The sequence below is a fragment of the Piliocolobus tephrosceles genome, chromosome 5, assembly GCF_002776525.5.
Source record: "Piliocolobus tephrosceles isolate RC106 chromosome 5, ASM277652v3, whole genome shotgun sequence".
In the NCBI taxonomy this organism is placed as follows: Eukaryota; Metazoa; Chordata; class Mammalia; order Primates; family Cercopithecidae; genus Piliocolobus; species Piliocolobus tephrosceles.
Window position 1 is genome coordinate 66,855,663 of NC_045438.1, and position 16,455 is coordinate 66,872,117.

The 16,455-nt window shown below is 41.6% G+C and overlaps 1 protein-coding gene across 2 annotated transcripts in view; it reads left to right on the top strand.

Annotated features, from left to right (window-relative positions):
• Nucleotides 1-16,455, top strand: part of PREP (prolyl endopeptidase) — a 133,370-nt gene that overhangs the window by 73,157 nt on the left and 43,758 nt on the right. For both annotated transcript variants that reach the window (XM_026454413.2, XM_026454414.1), the window contains exons 9-10: nucleotides 1,167-1,364; nucleotides 6,395-6,498. In XM_026454413.2, coding sequence (XP_026310198.1) covers nucleotides 1,167-1,364; nucleotides 6,395-6,498 — 302 coding nt within the window. The remainder of the gene's footprint in view (nucleotides 1-1,166; nucleotides 1,365-6,394; nucleotides 6,499-16,455) is intronic.

Consider the following 16,455-nt stretch of genomic DNA (forward strand, 5'->3'; position numbering starts at 1 on the left):
GTTGCCCTTGTGTTCAAACAGTGACTCCACAGTCACAGGTAACCAAACTCCCCTCTACCTGGCTCACTGGATGGCCTATCAGGCCACCACCAGCATCTCCATCTGCCTTAACCTGAACAGCTCTTCCTCTTGAAAATGGATCTCTCATTTGTTCTCTTTACCAGTCTTCTTTCTGTCCTTTCTGTTCCTTTCCCCATTCCTGGCTCTGACCTTCGTGCCATGAGTCGCCTATCTTCCTGCACCTCATCCCATAGGATGCTGTGCTTTTCCTGCTGGCCCCCACTTCCCCTCCATCTCCACACTCCTGTACTTGAGACTCAATTCAACCCTTGCTTTAGGGCTGTCATTCGTTTTGGATCCTCAACCAACCAGTCACTTACCCTTGTTTATGGTTTATTACTTGCATTTTTATATGATTTTGTCTCACGAGCAGAATCGACCTCATCTTCCTACTTGTCTCTCTAGCACTTTGCAGGGAATCTGGTGGATAACAAGGGCTTATTACATTTTTATCTAATAATCCTGTCAGACATGAACCATGATTTGGCTTTTATTGTTTTCCTCCTTATAGCTCCTATAGCATGATAATGGGCACAAAACAGGAAGGCAGGGTTACTATTCCACACGTTATCTAGGTCATCAAAAGCCCCTGGCCGAGGAAATAAAATAGTCATTTATTAAAGGAGTATGTTGAAATCTAGATGAATAATTAAAACCAATTATCAGGCTGGGCGCGGTGGCTCACGCCTGTAAACGCCTGTGATCTCAACACTTTGGGAGGCCGAGATGGGCAGATCTCTTGAGGCCAGGAGTTCAAGACCAGTTTGGACTACATAGTGAAACCCCGTCTACTAAAAATATGAAAATTAGCCAGGCGTGGTGGCACACATCTGTAATCCCAGCCACTTGGGAGGCTGAGGCAGAAAAATCCCTTGAACCTGGGAGGTAGAGGTTGCAGTGAGCTGAGATTGCACTACTGCACTCCAGCCTGGGCAACAGAGCAAGACCCTGTCTCCAAAAAAAAAAAAAAAAAAAAGTAAAAGTGACGTTGCAAGTCTCATTGCTACATAGAGTCCTATGTGTAGCTCTGGAACTGTTGCTCAATTAAATATGTTTTCATTAATTTTTAAAATTGCATTAGGTGTTTTCTCTTCTTATCCTTTCAGAGTGGGTAGCTTGTGTCAGGTCCAACTTCTTGGTCTTATGCTACCTCCATGACGTCAAGAACATTCTGCAGCTCCACGACCTGACTACTGGTGCTCTCCTTAAGACCTTCCCGCTTGAGGTCGGCAGCATCGTGGGGTACAGCGGTCAGAAGAAGGACACTGAAATCTTCTATCAGTTTACTTCCTTTTTATCTCCAGGCAAGTGTTTTTTCACTGTTGCTGTTCACTTTAAAAATCAGACTGGTGTTTGGGTTTCTTTGGGGAAATGGAAGTATAATGCTGTGTTATTGAAAATCACATATGCTGTATTATAGCCAAAATTACTTACTGGGAATAAAATGCTAGAACAGATGCCCAGAACAAAGGGAAATGTAAATGCCTAAAATGGTACTCTCATTAATCTTATATTCCAAGTCTCTGTTCTTCTGGAGGCAGGAACAGCTAACGTTCTAGGTTGATTAAAAATTAGTAGCAATGGGCCAGGCACAGTGGCTTACTCCTATAATCCCAGCACTTTGGGAGGCCGAGGCGGGTGGATCACAAGGTCAAGAGATTGAGACCATCCTGGGCAACATGGTGAAACCCAGTCTCTACTAAAAATACAAAAATTAGCCTGTCATGGTGGCATGCGCCTGTAGTCCCAGCTGCTCAGGAGGCCAAGGCAGGAGAATCGCTTGAACCCGGGAGGCAAAGGTTGCAGTGTGCTAAGATCGCACCACTGCACTCCAGCCTGTCAATAGAGCAAGAGTCCATCTCAAAAAAAAAAAAAAATTAGTACCAATGAATACAACATTTGATTCAGTCTTTGGTCTATATGCACAAGAACACAGTGCAGATATAAAAATGTAAAATATTTAGCTACATCTGACAAAAAAATGTTTTCTGGAATAAGCTGAGAATCAATTCTGCTGTTGTTAAACCGAAATAAAATGTAATTCTAAAAGTATAGTCTTACATCATGAAAAAATGTGTTTTATTTGGTTCTAGTAGCAAAGGGAAACGCTTGTAAGTTGTGGTTTTACATTTTATGGTATGGGTTAATTTTCCCCAAAGTAAACATAGCTCTCTTTTTAACTTAACAACAAAAAAAATTGGTCACATTCAGTTTGCTTTGTTTTGTTTTTTTCCTGCATTCCATCCGTCTGCACTGTTTTTGTAGCGTCATGGCCATACACACACTGTGGTTTGTCCCAGGAGTCTGGCTCAGTTGGCAGTTTGCAATTGACCAGGCAGACCCTTTCCTAAAAGCAATCTGGCTGAAAAACAGTCTGCACTTTCCTTATGCACATATGTTGAACTCCTCCAAAGTGCTTTTTGTCCCACTCAGTTTTGCTGCAATCGTTTGGTCATTAGACAAAAAAAGCAGTCTTAGGGGAGAACAAGGCAGGTGCTCAAGTGGCCCCGACCGCCTCTTGGGATTTGGCCAGTTGACAGTGATGTCTCGGCACTTTTATTTTGAGCCTCTGAGTCACAGAGCAGGCAATCCATAAGGAATCTTATTGTGGTGGCAGGTTGCTGTCAGGGTTATTAAAACCAAAAGAATAATGTTCTATAAATAGGTCTGATAGTATACCTTGAAAACCTAGCAGACTTTACTTTCCCAAGCACCTTGCAGTGGATCAAGAGAAACTAGGAAAAGCACCCACAAGAATGTGGAAACCGCGCAAGGGCCAGAAGCCAGGAAGCGACTGTTCAAGAATTCGACTTCAGGGTGTCCTGCACCTTCCCCCATTCCCTCTTCCGCCTAGAACCTGGAGTACAGCAGCAGCCAGTGGACAGATGAGGAAAATCATTTCTTCTAGATAGCCATTCTTAACCCACTGGTGCAGTACCCACAGTTTATTTCCTCAAATTTACACTGGATACAGAAGTTTTACTTTGGAAAATTTTGTATCTTAAACAGTTTAAATGGATAAAGGACAATGAGGAGGGCAGTGAGGGTGACTCACCTGCTCTTAATAAAAGCTGGAGTCCCCAAAGGCCTGTAAACCTCCTTCAGTGACCGCATGTGACCATATATGTCAGGAACAAGCTCATCATTACCTGGGGAAGAAAGTGTAAAATGTTAGGTTCTGTGCCAAGCAATGAAATATTATCCATGACTGTGGCTGTGAAATTTGAAAAGAGAAGTGTGTTCCTCGTTCTGTACTGCCAGGCATTTTCTGACCAAGCTTTAATTTTCTGACCAAGCTTTGTCTGTCTCCTTTTACTAGTTTTGCCTCCATTTTTCTCTTTTCTCTCCCGAATGCAATTTGGTTTCTAAAACCAGAGAATGGGGCTTCCACACTCAGATCTTGTGAGACCAAATGCAAAAACAGCCATCAGATAATTAGATTAGATCTCACGAAAGCATGGATTGTCAGTGTGTGTATATACATATCAGCTCACAAGTAGTCTTGCACTGGTGTCTGAAGGCTAGCTGTTCACTACTACAGTAAAGAGCAGAGGCACTCAATTATATGGAAAGCCCCAGGGTCACAAATAACTGCAGCTCCAGCTTCCTGCTGCAGACATGTGGTACCTCTGGCAGGTGCACACCAGCTGACTTTGTTTTCCTTGGAGGTACATGGTGAAACACATCTTGAGCCCAAGCCACTTATGACTTATTTTGGCACCTTGAGTCACATTTGGAAGAAAACAGGCAGCCGTAGCAGGTTAGAGCACAGTGCACTTATTCCCTGTGGTTCAAACCACTTAGTGGTTGAACCTGTGAACTGTGTACTTGTGGAACCTTGGAGAGTTGCCTGGGGTGAGCTCCAGACCTGCGTGTTGTGATAATCTCGTAGAGCAGTCCCATATGCATGGCTCTGGGAGTCAAGGGTGAGAAATCATAGAAAAGCCTTACAGGGATTATCAGTGAAAGTCTAAACTTTTTGAGACTTGTTTTTCTTTCGTTCTTTTAATAATGTTAAAACCCAACCTAAAATCAGTTAAAACAAAATCTCTGTGGGTTACAAAGTGTGCCGCCTTTTTACATACGTGACTTTTCGGATCCCCTGATTCTTGTTTTGGTGGCTTCTCCTAGAGTTGTCTCTTTCTCCTGACTACTCCTGCTTCTCCGTACATTTATTTCAGATTACACTGGGAACATACCAGCTGATCTCCCTGCCTCCTTCTCAAGTCCAGATACCTCCCTGGCCTTAAGGGACTTCCATAGTTCAGTTCTCTTTTTTCAGCCTTAAACTTTGAAGTTTATTTCCTAGCGATCACCTGACCAACTCTGGTTTATGATTCTAGGATGTTTTCTTCAAACCCCACCTTCCTTGTTCTTATCCTCTGTGAGCCAAATCAGATGGGACACAAAGCATCATTAGATTATAGGGATTCACATTATGCTGTGAATATGCAAGGGGCTAACCTAGATGGATCTGTAAATAGAAAGTATCGATAAAATATGTTAAGTGCCAATACCTCCAGGTTTAACACAGCCTCCTTCAAGGCACCACTTCTGGTGCACAGGACAGAAGAATAGGGAGGTCAGGCATTTGAAACTCTTTTCATGAACAGTAACCAGCCCCTGTTGCATATTTATTTCATTCTGAGGTTAGATTTGATGTCTCAACCTTTCTAGATAAATAGGCGTTTAGAGTCTATTTCCTACTCATTGTCTTTCACTACAGAACTTTGGAGCCTTGTCTCAGGTCACTGAGCTAGCAACTTGCAGAGCTGGGAATTTTGGCTACCTAGGCCTTTGTCATTTGCTGTACTACAGGTCATGGTGATGCCAGGGTGAGGCAGGTGCTCAAATGGCACATGCTTGGTCTGCACGCTGTCTTTGTTGTTGTTGTTGTTGATTTGTCCTTTTTTTCAAAGATTCACATGCTTTTTGTGTTTGTGGGGGGCACCAGGTACTGATCAAGAAGCTCTTAAAAATTAAAACATACCACAAGAGATAACCTTTTACCCTCAAGATTACATGGATTTAGGCAAGTACAGTGTTCAGTATATCTGGTAAATTAGAATGCATGCTCACAGAATGCAACTGGAAGTATATATAAAGGTATATTCTAACAAATATCCAAGTGTAACTTCAACTAACAAAGTCAATACTTGAGTCATGTTACACATCTTACTGTCTTATACCCTGTTATGGTAACCTTAAAACAGTTTGTCTGTAATCATGAGAATTGAGACAACATACATAAGGATTGGCGGCTGTGCTGTTCACTGATCTAAATGTATTACTCCTTTCCAGCCGGGGGCAGCAGGTTGTTTCCCAGCTGTTAGTGAAGTGCATACACAGAGGAGTCGAGAAGAAAGGACTGACATTTTAATAATGATTATTCCATTTAAATGTGCCCTGTGGGAGTACTGTTTGGTTTTTGGTTTTCCAGCAAGTACTGATGGGATCACTAAATCGATTTTTCATATACTTGACAGCATATGTTTAAAGTATTATGTGGGGAGGTGCTATTTCCACACCAGCCACTCTGTGGATGACTAATTCTGTTTGATAAACCACAGCAGTGTCATTGTTTTCAAACATTAATGACTTGTCTTATTATTTCTTTGATTTAGTTCTTAAATGGTAGAAAGTAGTAGCATTAAATTCGGGAAATGTTTAATTAGTGTTACGTAAGCTGGAATTCTTAGTATGTATAGTAGTCATTTTGTGTTGTGCACAATTACTGGGATCATCCAAATTAGAAAAGCAATTTTGTAATACCTACTGATCGTCTTTGGTCCGTGATTGCTGTCCACATGAGTGTCCACAGAGAGGTAGGTGTCAGGTAGCAGGAGCCCCAGAGTGTTTATCAAGAGACCCCGACTGGCTCTTGACCCTGGGCAAATCACTTAAGTTTTTTGTCAGTGACCTCCCAGGTCAAATGGCGCTAGATGAAGTCTACCATTTTTTTTGACCTGAATTCCTAAGTGACCCAGCTTGGGGAAGACCAGTTAAAGTTCCACAATTAGGTTTCTCACCTTTTCTCATATTCACAGAATGCATTAGAATCTTCTAAAATGTATACACTTACTAGTGTTGTAAAAAAGAAGGCTGCATGAGATGGTGATGATGAGGATGAACACTTACATAGCACCCCTTACATGCCAGACTCTGTTCTAAGCACTTGTCTGCAGTGAGCCTTCGACTGTGGTAGGGATTAACCAAGTCCCTGACAAATACTCCTCTCTTGCTATTACTGGCATTTGGTTGTGGTTTGTGATCCTTGTCCCCTTTGCATCTAGTGAGTTCCGTAGACTAAACCAAGCCTTCTTCTACTTTTTAGGTATCATTTATCACTGTGATCTTACCAAAGAGGAACTGGAGCCAAGAGTTTTCCGAGAGGTGACCGTAAAAGGAATTGATGCTTCTGATTACCAGACAGTCCAGGTATGGAGAATAAGATCTCGTTAATGTGAGAGTTAGGAAGTCTGACTTTCAGGCTGGCCATTCACACTGCAGCTTATCAGAAGCGGTGGAGGTAATTCATGGTAATACAGACAAGTATTTTGTAGCCCCCACTGTTGACGGTCATTGAGCCAGGCACTCAGGATTCAGCAGTGAGCTGGCGTAGTCCCTGCCCTCCCATAGCCTGCAGTTTCTGCTCCTGTGGCTGCTACTCTCGGACAGGAAGCTGGAGTTCTTTGTACTGGGGCTCCTATTGCAACATTTCTGTCTGTGTCGATCTGCTTGCTTGAATATGGGTTGTGTTCTAGCTCAGGTCTTTTGGCATTGTAAATAACGTGGGGATTTGCTCTATGTAAAGTATTGACTTAAGTGCTGTGAGTCAGTGTTTTTAGTCTGAAGTTCATGTGCATTTCTGCATGGCACAGAGTAGACAATAAAACATTTGAATGAATAAATTAATTAATTGTCATGTCACCACAAGCTTCGTCTTTGGCCACCGTCTTTTCAGGTTAAGAATCTCCTTTTTTGTTTTTTTCAGCTCCCCAAGGGTACTGAGTCTTCCAGAAATTGAATCACTGGTTGATTGATGATGATGAAGAATGTCTCTGTTCCTTTGCAATGAGAGGTCACCAGTAGGGCACGAGGTGTTTATCAAGGCCCTCCCACCTGGAGGGCCGGACCACACAGGTCACAGATTAGGAATCAGAACATTATTTGTGAAGAAAGATTAGAACAAAGAGCTCTGGATGTTCCCCACAATGTTTCTGTGAAACTAGGGCATTATTATAGCTTGGTGAATTACCCTTCAGTTGGCTAGAAATGCTCTAGATGATAGGCTACATCTAGATCATGAATAAAGCTTTGTTTACAAAAACAGGTGGTGGGCTGGATTTGGTGTAGAACTATGATTTGTCAGCCCCTGTTCTATATCAGCATTTGGCACACTGGCCTTCTGTTTTATTGGAGAACACATGCCCATTTGTTTACATATTGCCTGTGGTTGCTTTAGCACTTAAGAGTGGTTGCAGCAGAAACTGTATGGTCCAGAAGGCCTAAAATACTTAATATTTGCCCTTGAAGAAAAAGTTTGCAGAATCTTCATCTATGTAAATAGCATTTAAAAGCACAACATACTTGATAGACAAACAGGGCCAAGAAGACATACAGGGTGAAGAAGCTCTGTCAGACAGGCCTGAAATCCACCTGGGGCAAGTCATTTAACCTTTCTGCCGGTTTTTTCAACTGTAGAGTAGAGATTGGTAGTATCTGTTTTTTAGGATTCCTGTGGGATTATTAACAGAGAAGGTATATTAAAGAACTGGCAGTAGAATATAATCTATTTTTTTCGATCAACATTAGAACTAAATACAACAGACTTTTAGTTTCCTGTTTATCTGGCTTCTTGTTAGTTTTGTTTTCACAGTGAGCCACTGCCTGGAGTGAGATCCTGTAGGGGCCTGTAGCCCCTCTCTGGTATTTTCATGTTTCGTAAATTCACCCTCATCCTATATCAGTCTTTTAACATCAGTTCACTTTTAGTCTGGCATTCTTTGCTCTTTTTTCTTTTCTCTAATTTGTAGAAAATGTGTCCCTATCAGCTATGACATTTGGTCTTTTCAAGGCCAAGTTCTGGTCCTTGCCTGGGTATCCCCAGCAAGGATAGGTGTGCCTCTCCTAACAGGAATGCCAGGGACACCCAGGCAGCACCCAGCAAGTGTTCTCTACTCTGCTCTCGAGAGCACAGTCTCAGCTACCCTAGGTAGGATAGGGTAGGGTTGCCCAAGAGAGATCCTGATCTTCTCATGCCTATGAGGGGGCTCAGCTCTGTGTGAAACAAGACACTGCTTTCTTCTGTTTTCCGCTTCCCACAAACATTTAATACCCAAGTGTTTAACTGCCTTTGGAGTGTGGGGAAGGGAAGGACCCCTATAATAATGACAGCTGCCAGGGAGGATGCTTCTTCCAGGGAAATACCTCTTTTTTTTTTTTTAATAGGTTAAGTTCTAGAGCACATGTGCACAACGTGCAGGTTTGTTACATATGTATACATGTGCCATGTTGGTGTGCTGCACCCATTAACTCATCATTTACATTAGGTATATCTCCTAATGCTATCCCTCCCCCCTCTCCCTACCCCACGAGAGGCCCCGGTGTGTGATGTTCCCTTTCCTGTGTCCAAGTGATCTCATTGTTCAATTCCCACCTATGAGTGCGAACATGCAGTGTTTGGTTTTTTGTCCTTGTGATAGTTTGCTCAGAATGATGATTTCCAGCTTCATCCATGTCCCCACAAAGGACATGAACTCATCCTTTTTTATGGCTGCATAGTATTCCATGGTGTATATGTGCCACATTTTCTTAATCCAGCCTATCATTGATGGACATTTGGGTTGGTTCCAAGTCTTTGCTGTTGTGAATAGTAACACAATAAACATACGTGTGCATGTGTCTTTATAGCAGCATGATTTATAGTCCTTTGGGTATATACCCAGTAATGGGATGGCTGGATCAAATGGTATTTCTAGTTCTAGATCCCTGAGGAATCGCCACACTGTCTTCCATAATGGTTGAACTAGTTTACAGTCCCACCAAGAGTGTAAAAGTGTTCCTGTTTCTCCACATCCTCTCCAGCACCTGTTGTTTCCTGATTTTTTTAATGATCGCCATTCTAACTGGTGTGAGATGGTATCTCATTGTGGTTTTGATTTGCATTTCTCTGATGACGAGTGATGATGAGCATTTTTTCATGTGTCTGTTGGCTGCATAAATGTCTTCTTTTGAGAAGCATCTGTTCATATCCTTTGCCCACTTTTTGATGGGGTTGTTTTTTTCTTGTAAATTTGAGTTCTTTGTAGATTCTGGATATTAGCCCTTTTTCAGATGAGTAGATGGCAAAAATTTTCTCCCATTCTGTAGGTTGCCTGTTCACTCTGATGGTAGTTTTTTTTTGCTGTGCAGAAGCTCTTCAGTTTAATTAGATTCCATTTGTCAATTTTGGCTTTTGTTGCCATTGCTTTTGGTGTTTTAGACATGAAGTCCTTGCCCATGCCTATGTCCTGAATGGTATTGCCTAGGTTTTCTTCTAGGGTTTTTATGGTTTTAGATCTAACATTTAAGTCTTTAATCCATCTTGAATTGATTTTTATGTAAGGTATAAGGAAGGGATCCAGTTTCAGCTTTCTACATATGGCTAGCCAGTTTTCCCAGCACCGTTTATTAAATAGAGAATCTTTTCCCCATTCCTTGTTTTTGTCAGATTTGTCAAAGATCAGATGGCTGTAGATGTTTGGTGTTATTTCTGAGGGCTCTGTTCTGTTCCACTGGTGTATATCTGTGTTTTGGTACCAGTACCATGCTGTTTCAGTTACTGTAGCCTTGTAGTATAGTTTGAAGTCAGGTAGCGTGATGCCTCCAGCTTTGTTCTTTTGGCTTAGGATTGTCTTAGCAATGTGAGCTCTTTTTTAGTTCCATATGAACTTTAAAGTAGTTTTTCCCACTTCTGTGAAGAAAGGCATTGGTAGCTTGATGGGGATGACATTGAATCTATAAATTACCTTGGGCAGTATGGCCATTTTCACAATATTGATTCTTCCTATCCATGAGCATGGAATTTTCTTCCATTTGTTTGTGTTCTCTTTTATTTTGTTGACCAGTGGTTTGTAGTTTTCCTTGAAGAGGTCCTTCACATCCCTTGTAAGTTGGATTCCTAGGTATTTTATTCTCTTTGAAGCAATTGTGAATGGGAGTTCACTCATGATTTGGCTCTCTGTTTGTCTGTTATTGGTGTATAAGAATGCTTGTGATTTTTGCACATTGATTTTGTATCCTGAGACTTTAGTGAAGTTGCTTATCAGCTTAAGGAGGTTTTGTGCTGAGATGATGGGGTTTTCTAAATATACAATCGTGTCATCTGCAAACAGGGACAATTTGACTTCCTCTTTTCCTCATTGAATACCCTTTATTTCTTTTTCCTACCTGACTGCCCTGGCCAGAACTTCCAACACTGTTGAATAGGAGTGGAGAGAGAGGGCATCCCTGTCTTGTGCCAGTTTTCAAAGGGAATGCTTCCAGTTTTTGCCCATTCACTATGATATTGGCTGTGGGTTTGTCATAAATAGCTCTTACTATTTTGAGATACATCCCATCAATACCGAATTTATTGAGTTTTTAGCATGAAGGGCTGTTGAATTTTGTGAAAGTCCTTTTCTGCATTTATTGAGATAATGTGGTTTTTGTCTTTGGTTCTGTTTATATGCTGGATTACATTTATTGATTTGCCTATGTTGAACCAGCCTTGCATCCCAGGGATGAAGCCCACTTGATCATGGTGAATAAACTTTTTGATGTGCTGCTCGATTCGGTTTACCAGTATTTTATTGAGGATTTTTGCATTGATGTTCATCAGGGATATTGGTCTAAAATTCTCTTTTTTTGTTGTCTCTCTGCCAGGCTTTGGTATCAGGATGATGTTGGCCTCATAAAATGAGTTAGGGTGGATTCCCTCTTTTTCTGTTGTTTGGAATAGTTTCAGAAGGAATGGTACCAGCTCCTCCTTGTATACCTCTGGTAGAATTTGGCTGTGAGTCTGTCTGGTTCTGGACTTTTTTTGGTTGGTTGGCTATTAATTATTGCCTCAATTTCAGAGCCTGTTATTGGTCTATTCAGGGATTCAACTTCTTCCTGGTTGAGTCTTGGGAGGATGTATGTGTCCAGGAATTTATCCATTTCTTCTAGATTTTCTGGTTTATTTGCGTAGAGGTGTTTATACTATACTATTCTCTGATGGTAGTTTGTACTTCTGTGGGATCAGTAGTGATATCCCCTTTATCATTTTTTATTGCGTCTATTTAATTCTTTTCTCTTTTCTTTATTAGTCTTGCTAGCCATCTATCAATTTTGTTGATCTTTTCAAAAAACCAGCTCTGGATTCACTGATTTTTTTGAAGGGTTTTGTATGTCTCTATCTCCTTCAGTTCTGCTCTGATCTTAGTTATTTCTTGCCTTCTGCTAGCTTTTGAATGTGTTTGCTCTTGCTTCTCTAGTTCTTTTAATTGTGATGTTAGGGTGTCAATTTTAGATCTTTCCTGCTTTCTCTTGTGGGCATTTAGTGCTATAAATTTCCCTCTTCACACTGCTTTAAATGTGTCCCAAAGATTCTGGTACGTTGTGTCTTTGTTCTCATTGGTTTCAAAAAACATCTTTATTTCTTCCTTTTGTTATGTACCCAGGAGTCACGCAGGAGCAGGTTGTTCCGTTTCCATGTAGTTGAGTGGTTTTGAGTGAGTTTCTTAGTCCTGAGTTCTAGTTTGATTGCACTGTGGTCTGAGAGACAGTTTTTGATCATTTCTGTTCTTTTACATTTGCTGAGGAGTGCTTTACTATGGTCAGTTTTGGAATAAGTGCGATGTGGTGCTGAGAAGAATGTATATTCTGTTGATTTGTGGTGGAGAGTTCTGTAGATGTCTATTAGGTCTGCTTGGTGCAGAGCTGAGTTCAATTCCTGGATATCCTTGTTAACCTTCTGTCTCATTGATCTGTCTAATGTTGACAGTGGGGTGTTAAAGCCTCCCATTATTATTGTGTGGAAGTATGAGTCTGTTTGTAAGTCTGTAAGGACTTGCTTTATGAATCTGGGTGCTCCTGTGTTGGGTGCGTATATATTTAGGACAGTTAGTTCTTCTTGTTGAATTAATCCCTTTACCATTATATAATGGCCTTCTTTGTCTCTTCTGATCTTTGTTGGTTTAAAGTCTGTCTTATCAGAGACTAGGATTGCAACCCCTGCCTTTTTCTGCTTTCCATTTGCTTGGTAGATCTTCCTCCATCCCTTTATTTTGAGCGTATGTGTGTCTCTGCATGTGAGAAGGGTCTCCTGAATACAGCACACTGATGGGTCTTGACTCTTTATTCAATTTGCCAGTCTGTGTCTTTTAATTGGAGCATTTAGCCCATTTACATTTAAGGTTAATACTGTTATGTGTGAATTTGATCCTGTCATCATGATGTCAGCTGGTCATTTTGCTCGTTAGTTGATGCAGTTTCTTCCTAGCATCGATGGTCTTTACAATTTGGCATGTTTTTGCAGTGGCTGGTACTGGTTGTTCCTTTCCATGTTTCATGCTTCCTTCAGGAGCTCTTGTAGGGCAGGCCTGGTGGTGACAAAATCTCTCAGCATTTGCTTGTCTGTAAAGGATTTTATTTATCCTTCACTTATGAAACTTAGTTTGGCTGGATATGACATTCTGAGTTGAAAATTCCTTTCTTTTAGAATGTTGAATATTGGCCCCCACTCTCTTCTGGCTTGGAGAGTTTCTGCCGAAAGATCTACTGTTAGTCTGATGGGCTTCCCTTTGTGTGTAACCCGACCTTTCTCTCTGGCTGCCCCCAAAATTTTTTCCTTCATTTCAACTTTGGTGAATCTCACAATTATGTGTCTTGGAGTTGCTCTTCTCGAGGAGTATCTTTTTGGCATTCTCTGTATTTCCTGAATTTGAATATTGGCCTGCCTTGCTAGGTTGGGGAAGTTCTCCTGGATAATATCCTGCAGAGTGTTTTCCAATTTGGTTCCATTCCCCCCATCACTTTCAGGGAGACCAGTCAGATGTAGATTTTGTCTTTTCACATAGTCCCATGTTTCTTGGAGGCTTTATTCGTTTCTTTGTACTCTTTTTTTCTCTGAACTTCTCTTCTCGCTTCCTTTCATTCATTTGACATTCAGTCACTGATACCCATTCTCCTAGGTGATCAAATTGGCTACTGAAGCTTGTGCATTTGTCACGTAGTTCTCGTGCCATGCTTTTCAGCTCCATCACGTCATTTAAGGACTTCTCTACACTGGTTATTTTAGTTAACCTTTCATCTAAACATTTTTCAAGGTTTTTAGCTTCTTTGCGATGGATTCAAACTTCCTCCTTTAGCTCGGAGAAGTTTGATCATCTGAAGCTGTCTTCTCTCAACTCGTCAAAGTCATTCTCCATCCAGCTTTGTTCTGTTGCTGGCGAGGAGCTGCGTTCCTTTGGAGCGGGGGAGGCCTCTGATTTTTAGAATTTTCAGCTTTTCTTCTCTGTTTTTTCCCCATCTTTGTGGTTTTATCTACCTTTGGTCTTTGATGATGGTGACTTACAGGTGGGGTTTTGGTGTGGATATCCTTTCTGTTTGTGAGTTTTCTTTCTAACAGTCAGGACCCTCAGCTGCAGGTCCATTAAGAGTTTGCTGGAGGTCCACTCCAGACCCTGTTTGCCTGGATACCAGCAGTGGAGGCTGCATAAGAGTGAATATTGTTGAACAGCAAATGTTGCTGCCTGATCGTTCCTCTGGAAGCTTCGTCTTAGAGGGGTACCTGGCCATGTGAGGTGTCAGTCCGCCCCTACTGGGAGGTGCCTCCTAGTTAGGCTACTCGGGGATCAGGGACCCATTTTAGGAGGCAGTCTGTCTGTTGTCAGATATCAGACTCTGTGCTGGGAGAACCACTACTTTCTTCAAAGCTGTCAGACAGGGACATTTAAGTCTGCAGTGGTTTCTTCTGCCTTTTGTTTGGCTATGCCCTGTCCCCAGAGGTGGAGTCTACAGAGGCAGACAGGCCTCCTTGTGCTGCCTCCACCAGATGGAGCTTTCCGGCGCTTTGTTTACCTGCTGAAGCCTCAGCAGTGGCAGGTGCCCCTCCCCAAGCCTCACTGCCGCCTTGCAGTTAGATCTCAGACTGCTGTGCTAGCAATGAGCGAGGCTCTGTGAGCAAGACTCCGTGGGCGTGGGACCCTCCAAGCCAGGCACAGGATATAATCTTCTGGTGTGCCGTTTGCTAAGACCGTTGGAGAAGGGCAGTATTAGAGTGGGAGTGACCTGATTTTCCAGGTGCCGTCTGTCACCACTTCCCTTGGCTAGGAAAGGGAATTCCCTGACCCCTTGCGCTTCCCAGGTGAGACGATGCCTCGCCCTGCTTCGGCTCACGCTCAGTTGGCTGCACTCACTGTCCTGCCCCCACTGTCTGACAAGCCCCAGTGAGATGAACCCAGTACCTCAGTTGGAAATGTAGAAATCACCCGTCTTCTGCATTGCTCACGCTGGGAGCTGTAGACTGAAGCTGTTCCTATTTGGTCATCTTGGAACCATCCCAGAAATACCTCTTACCACTTAGTGTGATTGGAGTATTTCCCCTATTCAATGGCTTTTTTTTTTTTTTCTGTTCTGATAATGGTAATATTCTTTATAGATGACAGGCTAGTTACCACCTAATATGTACTGTTTTCATTTACAAATGAAAAGATAAAACATGACAGCTAAGCAAGTGCCTCTGTGGAATACAAATCTACCAGCCACATGCATAGCAGCCTGGAATGTCCAGGTTAAACTGAGGAGAACATGCACTGAGGCACCCCCAGGTGCCTGTGGCAATGGAACACTCCCAGAATTTCCCTGTACCTGGCTCTCCACTTCCCAAAGAAAACTTCCTGGCGTTGAGCCTCTTAAATACTCACAATTTTTGTACTGCTGTAATATGAGGAATAAAAAGACTCATAGTAAATATTTAAACAGTAACTGGACAGTACAGATTTTAATGCGTTGCTCTTCGTTTCCATATTTAGCAAATGCAACTTTGCCCTATGTATAATGCCGATAGATCTTTTATCTACTGATTATGTACCTCGTACATGTTGTACTGTTATTAAAATAGAATTCTTTCATTGTGTAAAAGGTGCCTTTGAAACACAATATGATGTCACAACAGCATTGTCACAAAGCATTGACTTGTATGGCTTAAAATCTGTTTTGCCGTGGTTTAGATTCAAGTGTATGTATGCAGCAGAGCTTTGACATGCAATGAGAATGTGACAGATGTTCTCACATTTTGATCAGGCTCTTGGCAGTGTTGCCAACAATGACCTACCACTGTAAAAAGCAGACTCTGGAGAGATTTGTGGATGAATGGAAAGCATTCTAATGGTGCGTAATAGAAGCCACATTTTTGATTCTATTACACTTTATTTTCATTTTCAGTTACTTTAGGATAATGTTACTTTTGATTCCACTTGACCCTGGGGTTTATATTTACCCCATAGGTGACTTGAAAAGAGTATGTCCCAGGCTGTCTGTCATTTCTTCATTCATTCTGTGAGGCATATTATCATTTGGATGTGAATACTGCAGCACAGATTACTCTGCATGGTTAGTCAACACTGTGACCAAGAACCTCTTTTAATGGTGCTGCCTCCTTGGTGGTGTAGCTGATAAAATAGACCAGCCAGGAGAAGGAGAAGGGCCAAATAAACATGGCTAAATGAGCCACAGAGTGCTCCTCTTTGTGTGATCTGTTAATACATTCCTTCAAGACCCTGAGCATCTCGACTGGGAAGGTGAGTGATCTGGTGTCATATTTTATAGACAGACACAAACAGAGCTGCTGTCTATATAGCCTTTATCCATTCCTGATTATAGCTGTGGGTAGAAAATTGATCTGTACGAGAAATACAATTTTGAAAATCTGATCCTAGAAACACTGTCAGTTTATCTTCCAATCTGGAATACAGATAAGAATTCAGTTTTAAATAGGTTTATCAAATCTGCAGTTGATTCATCTTTTTCCTGCTTTTTATTGTGAATGACACAACCATGTCATATTGATTAGAACTTGTGTGCCATGGTCTTTTAAAAATAAGTCGAAATATTGAACATAAAAATTACATTTGTAAAACAGATTTGGTGGTAAGTGAATTTACCTGAAAAATCGGTCTACATTTACAATCAGCAATATGTTTCATTTTAAACAAAGTGAAGTAACAGGGAAATGGTAGTTAAATGTAGCCTATCAGTAAATATTCATAGTATGATATGCAACGCCAGGTACTGTTTGAATACAAAGAAATTCCAGACATAAGCACTGCCCCTGGGAAATTTACAGTCTGACTGAAAGTTGAAACATACAGATCTGAAAAGATCGAAGAA